This window comes from Planococcus citri, chromosome 1, assembly GCF_950023065.1.
Source record: "Planococcus citri chromosome 1, ihPlaCitr1.1, whole genome shotgun sequence".
Classification (NCBI taxonomy): Eukaryota; Metazoa; Arthropoda; class Insecta; order Hemiptera; family Pseudococcidae; genus Planococcus; species Planococcus citri.
Window position 1 is genome coordinate 10,527,883 of NC_088677.1, and position 17,965 is coordinate 10,545,847.

Sequence of the window (17,965 nt, forward strand, 5' to 3'; positions counted from 1 at the left end):
CCTTTCCTCAAAAAATAAAAAAATGAATATTTTAATGTTCTTTTTTTTTAAATTTTAATCCTTGGATTTTGTCCATTTTTACCAGAAAAGCACTATTTAATGTTTTCGATTTGCCCCCCCCCCACTTTTTCCACGATGAAAATATGGAAATTGGTCACTCCCTAAATTTCTAAATACAATTTGATCTGTTGAAAAATTGATCTCAGAGTTTCGAGTTATATTTGGTTTTTTCAAGTTGAACTAGTCAAGATTATTGTTTGGAAGACCAAGAGATTGATTTCAGTAATAGATCACTTTTTAATTTAAAAAAAAAAAATATTAATTAGTTCAATTTTTTGAAATTTTTTCAACTTTGGAGGTCTCTATGCAAGTCGCCAATATTGTTTAGGGGTTTTACGAGAAAAAAAATAATTTAAAAAAAGGGGTGTTCTAAAATTTTTAAAATTGTAAAATAGTGTTCGAAAAGTTGTTTGATAATGCATCAGGAAATAGTCATTACAAACCACACGACTATTTATTAATTATTACACATAAGCAGTTGTCAGGTAAAATAAAACATCACCAAAAGAATATGCAAATTATTTAAATTGATATCGTAAATCAATCAATCAATCAACCAATCAATCAATTGAGGTTGTCGGGTCCGGAGTTGTGGCTTGGCTGGAACTTGGATGGATAATAAGCGATCTGTAATAAAAATAATCGTTTTTGAGTACACACACGTACTACTCTTAGATCATCCAAGGCTTGTAAATAACTCGTAAATATCTCAATCAAATCTAAAAGACCTCTGTCTTAGGCCGTGCAGTCTCAGCCACAGCCAACTGTGGGGATGCTTTGGACCCGAGTACCAATTTAACCCGTGGTTTAACCAACAGTGTCAGTATAATGGAATGATCTTCAATAGCCAACTAGCAGCGTCGTAACAGCAATGCCCTAAGCACCACCACTACCGATTTATCTGAGAGGCCACATCGATTGTTGCCTATACCGCAGGGTCCTGACTCACTAACAAGATGTACAATGCGTGTATCAGCTGGTGACCACTGTACTAAGCACAATCACTATCTCAATTAAAATCACATCTAGGTACATTGCATGCGCAATCCACCAAGATATGATTCAAACAACTAAAGCAAGGCATATTTTAAACAAGTACTCATGCATTAGTGTACTCAGTAGGTAAGATAACTTACGAATTTGTGTAATGTTGGTATCAAAATCATAAGCATCAATATGGTGTCAATGGAGCAGGTATCTCTTAGGTGACCAGGGAAAATAGCAACAACGAGCACAGGTACTTTACTTCAACACAGTCTTATAACGACTGAGATCTCTGTGCTCAGCCAAACTCTTTACTGGTATATTTATTTTGTACTCAATAAGTGGGAGAATCCTTGTCCCATCACCCATGGTCGCTAAGATAATGTCTCATAATAAACGCAACTTGATGCAGCTGCCAATAATGCGTATTTGTGCATCATAAAAATCGATATGTATATTTGTACATCATAAAAATACATAGCAAACACATAGTCGCTAATAGCTCTGTGAGCCGAGACCCGAGGTATTGGAAACGCCAAACACACCAAGATGACAAAAATAGTGTGAGAAGTGAGAACACTCAAAAATTATACTCGTAATAAAAACGACTTCTTACAAAATATAGAAAAATTTTCATAAACACTGAAAAAAATGAATGAACGAGGAAAATAAAATTTGACAAAACAAAGAAGCTTTTTAAGCATTTTTGTAAAAAAAAAAACAGGACTTTTGTTTGGCCAACTTTGAAACAAAAAGAAGACTTTTTAAGTTTTAGGCAGGCAAAACAAAAATGTTTTTGGACATTTTGGCAAAAAAAAAAAACAGAAATAACGACCATGTCGACCATTTGACTATTTCATCAAAAAATACTTCCTGAGAATTTCAACGAAAAAACATTGCAATTTTCAGTCAGTTTGCCAAAAATTGTCTCTTTCTGACAATTTTGGCAAAAGCATTGGTTTTTTTGGGCAATCTTAGCGAGAACAAGACTTTTTGACAATTTTGGCCAAAATGGACTCCTTTGACAATTTTACCTAAAATGGATACTTTTTGACTAAGAGTACTTTGCCAAAAATTGGCAGAGAAAAAAAACAAAATTTTATGAGCAAGTTTGTCAAAAAAACAGGACTTTTGAACAAATAAGGCTAAAATCAATTCTTGTTGGTAGTTTGGGGTGGGAAAAAGGGTACTTACAAGAAATTATGAACGTACAATTTTCGAGAATTAGTGTGTGCTCCAAAAAGGAAGTGAAAAAAGACTGTTCAGAAATACACGAAAAATTTTCAAATATTATGCATAGTTCAAATTTTGGACTTTCTCAATTCTCAAAAAAAAAACAGCCAGACTTGGAGAGATTTTTTTTTGATTTTTGGAAAATCAAAACTGCGAAAAACGAACGACAATTTTGGAGCTCTTCTTTAGGATCTAGAAGGAAACCATTCTCAATTTCAGTCCTCTAGGACTCCTGCTCCGAAGAGGTCGAAACAAAATTGGGCCCCAAAAAGAAGTAAATTTTGGATTTGCAGGATAAAAAAATTGAGACTTCTTTTCAAGCCCACTATGTAGTGCTTAATTTGTACCCACAAACATCAATTTAACATTTTTAAAAAAATATTTTTCAATTTTGAGAGCTCTATACAAGGAAACCAACATCATTTGGAGGGCCAAATGGAGGGTTTTTCTTGAAAGTGTACTTATTTAGAAAAATTCCATCATTGAAAATTTTCAAAAAATTTTCCAATCATAAATTTTTTTCTGAAAAAAGAGTTACTTAAAACAGTTCTAATATGGAAATGAGATATTTCCAAAAAAATGCCTCTGATTTTGATTTATTCTCGTTTTTTGTGATTTTTTTGACTTTGAGGGGCTCCACTAAGTTGCCAATATGGTTTGAAGGGCTGAAGAAAGATTTTTTTTGAAAAGGAGATTACTTAGAAAAATTCTAAGCAGAAACTAATAATTTTTGATGGATTAATTTTTTTTTCATTTTTTTCACTGTTTCAACTTGAAGGCTACCGGAACCACTTTTTTGCAAATATGGGAAAAAATAAAGGGAGGTGGGAGGTGGAAAACTCCAACTTTCCAAAATATGTACACTTCAATGGATAGTTTACATCGGTATCGGTATTTGACGATACATGAACCATACACGAATACGAATATCTGTGTCGTATTGCTCTCTTTGTCTTACTCACACCATGTATAGCGAATGGAAGCGTTCAAATATGAACATTCTCGACTACGATATCAAGAACTATATTAATTAATACGGTCCCTCGAGTCCACGCGGATAGAAAATTAAGATCTTAATGCGCTCAACCTTTCGTATACCATAATAAAACGCGTACCACAATTTCCATAATCCAAAAATGAAAACCGTTGAAATAATTTCGTTCTCGATAAGGATATTGCTGGTATTTGTTCAGGGGTCCCTAAATTGTGTAACGTTGCATCGATGCTTGGAGACTGATTGAACGTTTTGAATTCTTATTGCAACCAAAATAAAAAATTGAAAAAAACAAACACAGTTAATATAAATAAATAAACAAATCACCAAAACATCTTGCTTTTTCTTCAAAAAAATCCAAAAATCCTACTCTTTGCAAGACAGTTAAAAAAATCAATTTTTTGTCAAAATTGCTAAAAAAAAATTTTTTTTGATCAATATTTCCAAAAAGTAGTTTTTTTGGATGAAATTGCAGAAAAAAAAATGTTGTCAAAATTTTTAAGACAGTTTTGCTTTTACGCAATAAAACTATCCCTAATTTTTAATTCTGTACTTCAAAACACCCTAAGGTTTATAATTATCTATTCTTTTCCAAATACCAGCACACATGACGAGATGAATTCTCATCGTTGAGTTTGAGTCATCTCTTTTCTTCAGCCCAAATGAATAGTAATTTTGTGAACCGAATGCATTAAAATTTCCTAAACGTTAAGTGGATTAAAAAAGATCAGGTTGGAAAGCAACGTCATTCACATTGTTTTAAATTGCTCGTCTTCTCATTCTCTACATGTACAATGTACACACACATAAAAGTTGCCTTCAACACACATACATTCGCTATACTCAGTTCAAAAGCCTACCATTCAGTATATCTGAGAATAAATGCGCATCAAACCGAGTGTAATAATTTTCTTAAATGCGTCCCATATACGTACCTATATATAAAATACGACTAAAGACGAGCGAGAAGCTTTACATTAAATTTCTGCTGGGTTTGTTAGAAAATTTCCTGTTCGTATTTTCGGTCTCGTTTCTGCACTACGAATGTTGATAATTTCGCCATTTCTGTGCGATAACGCGATAAATGCTTAATATATCAGAGCATTTGTGCTATTGTTCTATGGTTTTCTCGATTCAATTTAATAACGTAGAGAGGCAATAAGTGAAGGGCGACGGTGTCAAATTAGTATAACGGTGCATAATTTTTCCAATAATATGCGCTCGAATTGAATATATAAATTCTCATTGTTCGAATTAAAAATACTACCTAATGGAAACTTTATTCGCAAATAATACTTACGAGTGAATCCACAGGCAAACGTGAACGGTAAAGAAGCTCGTAAATTTTGTTACAGATACGATAAGGAAAAAGCTCTTCGCATTTAAACAATAACATTATATCTCTAATTAAACATTAAGCTCGCGAGAAGTTTCCGATGATGAATACGTAATGAACGATTCTCGAGAGTAGAATACTCGTAAGCGCTATCATGAGCTCGTTGCTTCGGTTTCGACAACGATTCGAGTTTCGTTGGTTCTTTTTTCTTTTTGTTGGAGAGGTTTTTTTTAGTCGGATTTTACTTTTGTGATGAGTGAAATGGAGAACAGGTGGATTGATAATTTTTCAAGAACGAGCCTTTTTGGTGAATACATAACTCAAAATTCAAATGACCTGCCTACACAACAAAGAAAATTCAACCACTTTGCAGCTCTTGCTGCCGGAGCATTTCCGCACTCATAGTTTTTCTTTTCCAAATGCGATGAATGGGATAAGTTCTAAAGTTTCTGAAACTTTCAACGGTTGGTTATTACTTAACAGTCGTTGAATTTTAATTGTTTCCAAGTGATTTGATTAAATTCATTTTACAATAGGTTAAAAAATCGCCTACCTTTTACGCTACCAGTTCTGCAACCGAATCCGTCCGATAGAAAATTCCCGATGTTTGATTCATCGATCACCAAATAAACCACGTGTTATGGTGAATCGACATTATGAATGGAAACAGTGGATCAAATGGACACCAGGGGATTCGTAAAATCAAAAATTCGTCTGTTTCTAGCAAAAAAGTAGTTACCATTGTTGCACCTAAAGATATCAGAGAGGTAAGTACGTGCCTGAGATGGAAATTTTTAGCGCTTTCATGCCTACATTTGATTACATTTTATTGCTAGAATGCATCTTTGCTTGGCAATCGTAGGTACCTATAAATGAAGTGGAAACTAAAACTTGAAATTTATTTGCAAGGTGGGTCATATTATGCCAAATCAGTCCAATGTTGATATTATTAAAAAATATTATAAATTATTGTTGCATTTTAAATTTCATTTTCTATCAATTTTCACCTAGGTATAAAATGATCATTTTCCATAAAAAATGTAAAACACAAACTAAATTTGAGAACAACGACGGGGGAGGGGTTCTGAAGCAAAAATGATTTTAGGATATTGTGTTCGGTGGGTTTCCGGCCAAAAATTGTGATTTTTGTTTTTTTGTCAGCACCTAGTTAGGAATTGTAAGTGGTGCACCCAGGATAAAATTTCAATCAATTTTGGATCATTTTTTCATGAGGATTTGGCTGTTTGGTATTTTTAATTGTGAAAAGAGTCTTTCCGTCGCAGATGATCAAATAATCTGATCAGATCCGGACATTTCATGGATGTGGATCCAAGTTGACCAGTCAGATCAAAGTTTTGATTAGATTAGACTAGATTGTTCAGACTTGACATGATCCAACTAGTGAGACCTGATATATCAGAACTCAGAACATTTCAGACTTGATCAGATCCGGGCATTTCTCGGCTCCAAAATCAGATCAAATAGATTAGACCTGATCAGGTCAGGACGTTCGCAAAATTCAATTAGATCTTACTTACCAGATATAATCAGGTCAGAGTTGTGATCTGATTCAATGGATCAGACCTCAGTGAGCCGGACCACGATCTGAATACCTTTGGCTTTAACCCTCCAACCAGATTTGATTGATTTGGCCAGATCAGACCTGATCAGATTTGGACATTTATCTCTTATTTGTTCAGATCTGATCAGATTCAGTAAGGCAGACCAGAGTGGATCAGACCCTGATCTGAATCTACATTTGATCAGATCAGTGGAGACCTGATCAGAGATCCGGGAAATCTCCGAATCCAATTTTTATCTAACCAGATCTAATCAGGCACAATTGTGATGGCATTATAGATTTGCTCAAATCTGATCAGATCAAATCGTGAAGACCTGAGCGGATCAGACCAGATCAGATTATAGACCTGATCACAGTTGGTGGTAGAATTATATTTTGTCAGACCCCATCACATCCAAGGAGGGGGGGGGGACTGATTGGATCTAACAAGATCTTAAATACTTGGATATGATTGTTATGACTGATCAGACTGCATCAGATCTGATCTGGCCAATAAGATTTTGTCTGATTCGGGCATTCCATAGATCCAGTTTGACTGCAATCAGATCAAAAGTTTGATCGTGTCACATCTATGTATTCAGAACTGATCAGATCCAAATCCAATCTGATTGGATCTAACCAGCTCTGCGCAGATGCAGTGTGGCCTGTTTCATTAAATCAGATCAGATCAGATCCAAATACTCTCCATCAGAGTTTTGTTCAATCAGATCTGTTGTGAGACCGGATCCCAATTATTTTCCTGTGAATAACTATGAAGAAAAAGTTATTTTGTTTATTCTTAGCGGTGACTTGCATGAATAGATTGAAACTACCCTTAAGTAAGTAGGTACTGAGTAAAAAAAACATGTTTTATACCAGTTTCTCATCTTTAACACATTTTGAAAGTAATATTATATTTTAAACAAATTTGGATTTCATTAGCTTTTTATTGCTTTCAATGATTTTAATGCAAGTATTAATTAGTTACCTTGACAGAAACAATTCGTTCGCGAATGATTCATTTATACGAATGAATTTGTTTGCGAATGATTCTCTCACACAAATCAATTCATTCGCGAATGATTCACCAAAAATTATTCAATTCGTTCGCAAATGATTCAATTATACGAATTAATTCGTTATTTATTTCGTTCGCAAATGATTCACAAAAAATAATTCAATTTGTTCGCGAATGATTCACTTATACGAATTAATTCGTTCGCGAATGATTCACTTGTACAAATTAATTCGTTCGCGAATGATTCACCAAAAATTGAGCAGATAAACCGATTCGTTTGCGAATGATTCACTTATACGAGTTAATTCGTTAGAGAATAATTCACAAAAATAATTCAATTTGTTCGTGAATGATTCACCAAAAATCGAGTTAAAGAATCGATTCGTTCGCGAATGAATCACTTATACGAATCAATTCGTTCGCGAATAACTCATCAAAAATTGAGTGAATGAACCGATTCGTTCGCGAATGATTTACTTATACAAATTATTTACCAAAAATTGAGTAAACGAATCGATTCGTTCGCGAATGAATCACTTATACGAATCAATTCGTTCGCGAATGATTCCCAAAAATAATTCTATTTGTTCGTGAATGATTCACCAAAAATCGAGTAAACGAATCGATTTGTTCACAAATGAATCACTTATACAAATCAATTCGTTCGCGAATGATTCATAACAACTTGAGTTAATGAACCGATTCGTTCGCGAATGATTTACTTATACTAATTATATCGTTCGCGAATGGTCCACTTATACCAATTAATTCGTTCGCGAATGATTCACTTATACCAATTATTTCGTTCGCGAATGATTCACAAAAAATAATTCAATTTGTTTGTGAATGATTCACCAAAAATTGAGTAAATTAATCGATTCGTTCGTAAACGAGTCACTCATAGAAATCAATTCGTTCGCGAATGATTCATCAAAAATATAGTAAATCAATCGATTCGTTCGCAAACGAGTCACTTATACGAAGCAATTGATTCGCGAATGATTCCCTAAGACAGTATTCAATTTGTTTACGAATGATTCACCAAAAATTGTGTAGATGAATTGATTCGTTCGCGAACGAGTCACTAATACGAATCAATTCGTTTGCGAATGATTCACCAACAATACATCAATTTGTTCGTGAATGATTCACCAAAAATCGAGTACCGAAACGAATCCATTCTTTCGCGAATGAGTCACTTATACGAATCCATTCGTTCGCGAATGAGTCACTTATACGAATCAATTCGTTCGCGAATGATTCACCAAAAATTGAGTAACTTAATCGATTCGTTCGTGAACCAGTCACTTATACAAATCAATTCATTCGCGAATAATTCATCAAGAAATTGAGTAAATTAATTGATTCGTTCGCAAACGATTCACTTATACACATGAATTTGTTCGCGAATGATTCGTCAAGATCTATTCGATTCGTTCGAGAATAATTCACTATAAATTGAGTAAATGAATCGATTCGTTTGCGAACGAGTCACTTATACGAATCAATTCGTTCGTGGATGATTCATCAAAAATTGAGTAAGTATATGAATCGATTCGTTCGCGAACGAGTCATTTATACAAATCAATTCGTTGGAGGATGATTCATCAAAAATTGAGTAAATGAATCGATTCGTTTGCGAATGATTCTCTAAAAAATTCAATTCGTTCGCGAATGATTCACCTAGAAATCAATCAATCTGTTCATTTGCTGATCGGTTGTGATTGATTCGATTCGATTCACTTCGCTTGAAAACAGATCAATTCCTGTACAACATTTTCACAAAAACCGAATCAATCGTAAATTAATTGATCCGTTTGCGAATGATTCATCAAGAAATCAATCAGTTTATTCAATCGCCAATCGTTCGTAAATAATTCGATTCGATTGTAAACAGATCAATATTGCTGTACAAATGTTTCAAAGTTTCAAAAAAAAGTGAATCAATTCGTTCTGTTTTTTTTTTTTTTTTTTTGGTTTTAACAATATGGTCTTGGGGGTCTCTTTGTGTCTCGGAGCCCCCTGGTGCCTTGGGGCCTCTGGCGATCGCTGGAGTCCAGTCCGCGCCTTTTTATGGTTTGTTCTAATATGTATAATAACTCGATGCTAAAATAAAATCAACTAAGATCATTCGGATATTTCTTTATTGTACGTAGATGTGTACTGGCATACTTACATAGAAAGTTAGTAAATAATTCGGTACTTATGACTGTACAGTATCGAAACCGAGATAAAAATAACAATTCTGAAATTCATATAATTGCCGCGAATAAGAACGTTGTTATAATGTTTGTTATGACTCTTTCTGTTTCGCTCTCTTTGCCCGAGTCTTTGAATTTGGTACCTCGTTAACGCAGGCGAAAGAGCGAGTAAACTTATCGTATAAAAATTGATCAGCATAAACAAACATTATAGATGTGTGCAAACGCTGTAAACTTATAACGTAAACTATTCTATGTATAGTTGGAGTACTGTAAACAAACGTTCATAATAAATTTGAATGGGAATTATTGACACCGGAACACATCAGTTATAGGACGTACTTCTCGTCGTAAAATACCTACGTACAAAAAATACACGTTGGCCAAAAACTTCGCCTTCGCGTTTAAGTATAAAGGCATCGATGATTATCAATTGTTTCTAGAGGAAGTGCTACAATTTCACCATTTTCCCTCATTTGGCACTGACGCGTGATCCAATCGGTTGGCAATTTAATGTTCTACAACCTCGCTATGTTCTCGTGTCATAATTAAAAGTTTATTGGCTCGTAAAAACTTCCAACTAAAAGGTACCCATAATTTTCCGCACATTTCGTCAGAGAAAATTTCGAACGAAATATGGTACGAATTTGTACAGCATATCGACAGTATATTTCTCTCTTCTACCCGATGCCTCGACGAGCTAGGCGAAAATTTCGAATATTTTTACCTCATCCAGCCTGGTATGTGGTCAATGCGGTAATTAATGTGGTAGTGTTGGCTTTTTCACGTACATATATTCTGCGAGAGATCCGCAAACCAAATGTCAAAGTATAAATTTCATATCGTCGCCGCGTCCATCCTGACACCATTTCCACGACGACTGCGAAGTTTAACAACTGTTTAGGGACGTTTACGCGATTGTTAAAGGATACAGATGTCGTCCGGTGCGGTGATTTCCGACGGTGTGCGACCTGCTTTGTCGACGTGCCGAGTTCAATTATGAGATGTCGTTTCGATACAATGGCCAAGAGAAATTGGTGTCTTTTGCCTCGTTCTATTTTAGAATCTCCAAATGACGTGATAATTTCAAGCCTGCTAGTGAGCGTTTTGAGCGGTTGACGTTTTTTGACGTGATCTTTAGGCTGATTCGTATAGGTCTGTTTGGGATGGTTCGAGAAAGATTGGCATATGTCTACGGAATGTGGTTTAGGATCAATGCACATGAAATACGAGGGTATAATAATTATTGTTGATAATTTGGAAATTTTCATTATGTGTGAGTGGTCGAATTGTTTCAGGGCAGCCTTTGCATTTGAATAAGGGTATAAGTAGTATGAAAACGCGTTTGATAGAATGATTCATGCTCGAGCTGAATTCAAAAACAAGAGTGATCGATTAATGCCATCTTTATCGCAAAATTCACAATTACTATTTTTTGGTATTTTCACCTGCCTAGGACTTATCTGGTTATTGAAATCCAAAGATCCCTGGCTGGCCAAGAAGATACACGTAGAAAATTATTTATGACTTGTCGTTTGTCAAGTTTTCTGCATATTTTTCAGATACATTTAGAATCAGTTGAATTACTTAAAATGCTCCAAATGTAAATTTTTATTCGTATCTATGCCAGAAATTTTTACGACAGGTTTTCTGACTCTAAGTTCCAAAAGCTCTGAGCTTCCAAGTTTATAGAACGAACAAATTTCGTTTTTAAACTCATTAAAAAAACGGCTCAATCGATTTCGATGAAACTTGAAATTTCACAAAGCCTCCACGCATTCTTGACGAGAATCGTTTATTAACAATATAACAAGTGGATCTGTTTTCAAACGAATTGCTAACGTATATGTAGGGTAAATTGATTCCATTCCCAGTGAATTGTTTATGAGAGAATTAATTCATTTAAGAGAATCATTCATGAACGAATTGATAAATTTTTTGAAAGAACCATGCGCAAACGAATTGATTAATTCTTCAATTCATGAATCAATTCGTTTGCGAATAATTCACCAGCTATTAATCAATTCGTTCGCGAACGAGTCACTATTACGAATCAATGTGTTCGCGAATGATTCTCTTGAAATATTCAATTATTTCGCGAATGATTCGCCAAAAATCAAGCAAATGAATCGATTCGTTCGCGAACGAGTCATTCATAGGAATCAATTCGTACGCGAATGATTCACCAAATATTATATAATTTGATTACGAATGATTCTCTAAAAAAATTCAATTCGTTCGCGAACGAGTCACTTATACGAATCAAATTGTTTGCCAATGATTCACCAAAAATCAAGTAAATGAATAGATTCGTTCACGAATGAGTCACTTACATGAATCAATTCATTCGCGAATGATTCTCTAAAAAATTCAATTCGTTCGCGAATGATTCACCAAAAATTATTTAATTCATTCGTGAACTAGGAAAATTCAATTCGTTCGCGAACGAGTCACTTGTACGAATAAATTCGTTCGCGAATAATTCACTAAAGATTATTCAATTTGTTCGCGAATGATTCACCAAAAAAAAAATGACAATTCGTTGGCGAATAATTCTCTAAAAACTTCAATTCGTTCGTGAACGAGTCACTTATACGAATCAATTCGTTTGCGAATGATTCATCAAAAATTGATCAATTCGTTCGCGAACGATTCATCGAAAATTAATCAATTCGTTCGCGAACGATTCACCAAAAATTAATCAATTTGTTCGCGAATGATTTACCAAAAATTATTCAATTCGTTCGCGAATGATTCTTTAAAAAATTCAATTCGTTCGCGAACGAGTCACTCATGCGAATCAATTAGTTCGCGAATGATTCACCAAAAATTTAGTGTATGAATTGTTTCGTTCGCGAACGAGTCACTTGTACGAATCAATTTGATCGCGATTTTGAATCACTAAAAATTAATTAAATCATTCACAAATGATCATTTTGAAAAATTCAATTTGTTTGCGAATGATTCACTTATACGAATTAATTCGTTTGTGAATGATTCACTTATACGAATCAGTTTGTTCGCGAATGATTCAATCAATCAAATCAATTCGTTCGCGAATAATTCACCAAGAATTATTCAATTCGTTCGCGAATGATTCACCAAGAATTATTCAATTCGTTCGCGAATGATTCACCAAAACTTACTCAATTCGTTCACGAATGATTCACAAAAAATTACTCAATTCATTCGCGAATGATTCCCTTTAAAAAATTCAATTAGTTTGCGAACGAATCACTTATACGAATCAATTTGTTCGCGAATGATTCACCAAAAATTAATCAATTCGTTCGCAAATGATTCTCTTAAAAAATTCAATTGGTTCGCGAATGATCCATCAAAAATTTGTTGATTCGTTCGCAAATGATTCACCAAAAATTACTCAATACGTTCACGACTGATTCTCTAAAAAATTCAATTCGTTCGCGAACAAGTCACTCATACGAATCAATCAGTTAAATCAGTTTGCGAATGATTCACCAAAAATTGAGTGAATGAATTGATTTGTTCGCGAACGAGTCACTTATACAAATCAATTTGTTCGCGATTTTGATTCACCCAAAATTAATCAATTCATTCGCAAATGATTCTTTTGAAAAATTCAATTTGTTCGCGAATGATTCACTCATACGAATCAATTCGTTCGTGAATGATTCCCTTATACGAATCAGTTCGTTCGCGAATGATTCACTTCATCGAATCAATTCGTTCGCGAATGATTCACCAAAAATTACTCAATTCGTTTGCAAATGATTCACTTATACGAATCAATTCGTTCGCGAATGATTCATCAAAAATAACTCAATTTGTTCGCGAATTATTTACCAAAAATTACTCAATTCGTTCGCGAATTATTCTTTTTAAAAAATGCAATTCGTTTGCGAACGAATCACTCATACGAATCAATTCGTTCGCGAATGATTCACCTAAAATTACTCAATTTGTTCACGAATGATTCTCTAAAACATTCAATTCGTTCGCGAGCGAGTTCACTCATATGAATCAATTCGTTCGCGAGTGATTCATCAAAAATTGAGTAAATGAATTGATTCGTTCGCGAACGAGTCACTTATATGATTCAATTCGTTCGCGAATAATTCACCAAAAATTATTCAATTCGTTCGGTTCAATCTCCAATTGGTTGTGAATGATTCGATTTGATTGTAAACAGATCAATTTCGACTTTCTACAACATCCAAATAAAAAATATAATTCATCTTCGTTCTCATCTGAACAAGACACAAATTTCTGTCGAATATAACCTTGGTCGAAGTCGCAATTACACCAAAATAACCTCAAACTCTTCTCGCCGAACGATTACGTATGCAACCCACAGCACAGCACACATTCTGACCTCGCGTGATTGCCTACTTTAAAATTTAAACGAGTCGTTTTGCAAAATACACATACACAGTATAACTAGGTACCTTACCTACTAACTATACCTTATACCAAACTGCCAAATACATTTTCGCGAGACTTTCTTCATCGTCGTCGTCGTGTAGGTCGTCTCGCAAAAACAAATTCTCACGTGTCGTCTCCGCACTCGAACCCCCATCCTCGTCCCCCTTCTCTCCCATACGTCTGCCTGTGGCCTGAAGCACTCATCAAGCATCTTACTATGCATATCTGGGTACACGTAACAACTCTCATGTTAAAACTATACATCGTCGTAGTCGTATACGTAGATAGGTATACAGCATTTACACAGTTTTGCAGGTAGGTGGATTTTTACACGGAGCATTAAATATTCCTTCATTGTGGGTGTAAAGTAGCGTGCTTAAAAGCGCAATGCTTCTGCAGAAAAGTTTTCTAGAGAAGGAACGTTCGAGGAGTGAGGTATAGCTATACTTTTATGCATATGCTCAGCTTCATCTATAACATACGTAGATTTTCAAATTAGGTACTTTCTAATGTATTAATATAAGCTGTCGAATACTTAGATAAATAGAATCGTTGGTTAGCATTCCCACATTCACTTACGAGCTCGTCCTCGTTTGATAAGACGACTTTTTAAATTTTTAATCCAGACCAATTCGAAGTTTAAACGTATAGCTCCGAGCTAATCAAATATTAAACTAAAACGTCTAAAATCGAATATTTGATCGCGTAAATATTACATAACTTTTGTGTACAAGAGCAAGGAATCAATCATGTTTTAAATCATTCACGAATTTCGCTAAATATGTCGTTCGAAATGATTCAAACTTCCTCTAAGATTCACGAACGATTCGCGCGAAACACTTCTTAACATAAGGGTAAAAAAAAATCTTCGAGAAACGTTTCCTTTTGTAAAACGGATCTTTAAAAAAGAAAGAAGTAGAATTCTACAATAATCGGCTTAAAAATAAGCACGATATTACCAATCGCTTTAAATTTATCGAACAGGAAAAATATTCGTTCGAATTTTCCACAAGCCTATTTTCAAGTGACGACAGGGAATTTCTTCTCGTCTTTTGGAATTGTTTTTCAGGTATTTTTCCTCGTATTGGCTAAATTTATGTAATATTTTATTTTTCTCTCAATTTATAAGACTCGATTAATTCGATATTACGATTGCGATGATAAAGGATGATTTAAGACCTGGTAATTTGGAAATTTATAAAAATCAATTTTTCTCACTCCGAATCACACGACGTAATTTTTCATCCGGAGCACGTAATTTATAAAACAGAATTACCGCAGCAGAGCTTTTAATACATTTACCGTTGAAAGCATTTCGTATCGCATATTAATCCGGCGCGAATTTATTTTTAAAAAATCATTCGCAATTGGCTCCTGCGTGACTATTGAATAATGCAATCTCGTCGAATACCAATGTTTCCAGGTATTGTCGTCGCCTCTCGGTAATTATTCCATCGAGTAGATACTTTTTTTCACGTGGAAACATTTTTTTTCAGTATGAAAAATTGTTTTTCGATAGATGTCTGCGAATGTTCGTGAGGTAAATCTATAGGCAATGGTAAAGTTAAATGCTGTAGGTTGGTGATTTCTCGATTAATATGCGAGCTAAAATGCTCATTTGACGTGACTGTAAATGGAGTAAAATTTTATGTTAACGACTTTCAGATAATTTTCATCAGTTTGTACAACATTATAATATATCAGCATATTATGGCACATTTAAGCTGTGATAAGACATAAACATTTTGTAAATAAAAAATGCTCACCTGTTAGGGTAGATCACGAAAAAAATGTTAGAAGGTTTCGATAAAATGTAGTGTAAACCTTGATTTTGAATTGAGAATTGGGTACTCAGGAAAAATTTCAGCTCCTCAGTTGCCTCTATATACGTACAAGGAGAGAATAATATGACTCGCGTCAAATAGGATGAATTTTCGAAAAAATCGTGGGTTTTTCGCTCCTGCTTTTACCCAACTTGTTTTAGAATGCATCCAACCTCAGTACAGACTTATCGGTCAAGATGATGACCTTCTTTTTACATTCATGTTTGATAACTTCTTAGATTCTCTTTTCAAATCGTTTGTCCAATTTGAGCTTAGTATTAATTTTCTAATCGATTGTTTACTTTTTTTTCTGTTTCAGGTTAGTACCAATTTTTGTCATCAGAATGAGCTAACATCGAGTAGTAAGTCAGTTTCTTGTATAGAATTATGCGACAATCATTTATTTATTCATAATCTTTGGTCTAGTTTTAAAAACTGGAAAAAGTCACGCATAAATTTGTTTCTTTGAAAAATTGAACACGTACCTTGCAGGCAATTTTATTAGGTATTCGTTTTTTTGGCCACAATTCCATTTTGATCAATTTTCTCAATTACGAATAAATGTGCCTAAAACAGTAAAATAGTAATTCCCAGGATATATCAGGGGGTCAAAGATTCATAAAACTCGAGACGTATTTTTCAGACCTCAAAATATAGGTACGAAAATTGTGATGAGCAGGACTGCCCTAACCGCCTATACGTGGTCTTAACGTAATTTCTCCTCAACGTAGTTTTATGATCTTGCCAACCTTAGGCAAGATTACGCGAATCTTACTGTAGGGGCGCGCTCAAGGCTATTGTGCGACAATTCTGTAGAAGCTGAGGTTCAGCTCCAGCTTCATATTCCTTAAAAAATCAGTCTTTCGAGTACTTAGTCCGCGGTAGTTTCTCTTAAGCTCTAACCAGCTAAATAGGTGACCTGGGAGCCCTGCCTCGGCTCTCTGGAAACCACACATTCGTTGTACCCATCCGTAGATGGTAATTTTGTACTTATAACGTGTCGCGTCGTTAATTTCCTCGTACGGACATGGTACTATTTTAAATAACGCAATCTTCATTAATTTCCTGCGTAAGATCGTGGTACTTTTTTAGTCACTGGCCAGATTTATCCGGAAATCTGAGCCATTGTCTCTACAAAAATGGAACTCCGACCCAGACCTGCCGAAGCGACTATTATTGGGGTCACCAGGGAGAGGTAGGCAATGTGAACAGGTAAAAACAGAAATGTACTCAGATCACCTCAGGTAATAGTGAATCCTTTTATTCAGGGTTACATGTGCCCTTAATTTATCTAAGTACGTTAATAATATATCTTGCGTAATTGTATCAATTGGTAGATGACGATGTGTTAATCATCTATCGATTGATCTATTTTATTTAAGAAGCTGTATGTATTATCTTGCTTAAATATTGTTTTAATTCACCTCTAAACCAATCTTCCGAGCCTAGCTCGCGTGCGTTGTACACTTGCCGCATAATCTTGGCCGGTTATGCTGTCACCATCGAATCTCATGGCAATACAGAATAATTTACATTTAGACACTTGTAAATTATTTGGTACACTTTGCTCAACTATGTATATATTCTTGATTAAAATGATTGTACATAATTGCTCCTTGTGTTATCATTTCGTTTAATTAAAAGGTAACCAAGGATTGTTCTAAGTGAATAGTGTAGTCTGATTGACTAAGTCTCTCCATCTTGAGCTAAGCAGGCATCTAAGAAATATTTCCCTCTTAACGAATATTTCTTAGAATTCGTCTAACACAAAATTATAGGAATTTCTCTCATACACAGTCAATATCATACTTTTTCCATCTAGCAGTCTTTCTCACTCTCACTATTACAAAATCTTCCCAAAATGTTTGAAAAAATTATGATTAGGCTGCTAAAACTTTGAGAATCATATTTTCATAGTCACTAAAGTCAAGTTATCTGAGGTTTTGTACGCGATTTCAAGTCTGCGCATCCAAAAGGGTATTTTTTGGGCATCACAATAAAGAAAAATTATTCAAAAATAGTTTAAAAATAATCTTATTAGCCAGTTACAATTTGTGGAATCGTCTATTTCGGTCCAAAATCGAGTTTCAGGGGATCCCAAAAGTTGTAGGTAGCAGCTCAATCATATTTTTCAACAATTTTTAGTAAACTTTGAACATTTTGGACCCAAAAAATACCCTTTCCGATGTGAAAACTCAAAATCTCTGTCAGGGGGGGGGGCTTCCATTATTTTCACATTGTCTCGAGGTACTGAACTTCAGCAACGCATTGCTCCACAGCTATGATACTTTGATAAAAACTGATTTCATTGTTCGAAAGGGCATTGCATTTTGAACTTTTTTAGCATTCTG

At 34.6% G+C, this 17,965-nt stretch overlaps 1 protein-coding gene across 4 annotated transcripts in view; it reads left to right on the plus strand.

The window, feature by feature from the left end:
- The window catches only part of LOC135847388 (inactive dipeptidyl peptidase 10-like), a 601,135-nt gene that overhangs the window by 410,831 nt on the left and 172,339 nt on the right, over positions 1–17,965 (plus strand). For 2 of the 4 annotated variants that reach the window (XM_065366892.1, XM_065366901.1), the window contains exon 2: positions 5,144–5,374. The exons of the other annotated variants lie outside the window; for them this stretch is intronic. In XM_065366892.1, coding sequence (XP_065222964.1) covers positions 5,264–5,374 — 111 coding nt within the window. In that variant the 5' untranslated portion in view covers positions 5,144–5,263. The remainder of the gene's footprint in view (positions 1–5,143; positions 5,375–17,965) is intronic. 4 annotated transcript variants of the gene reach the window in all.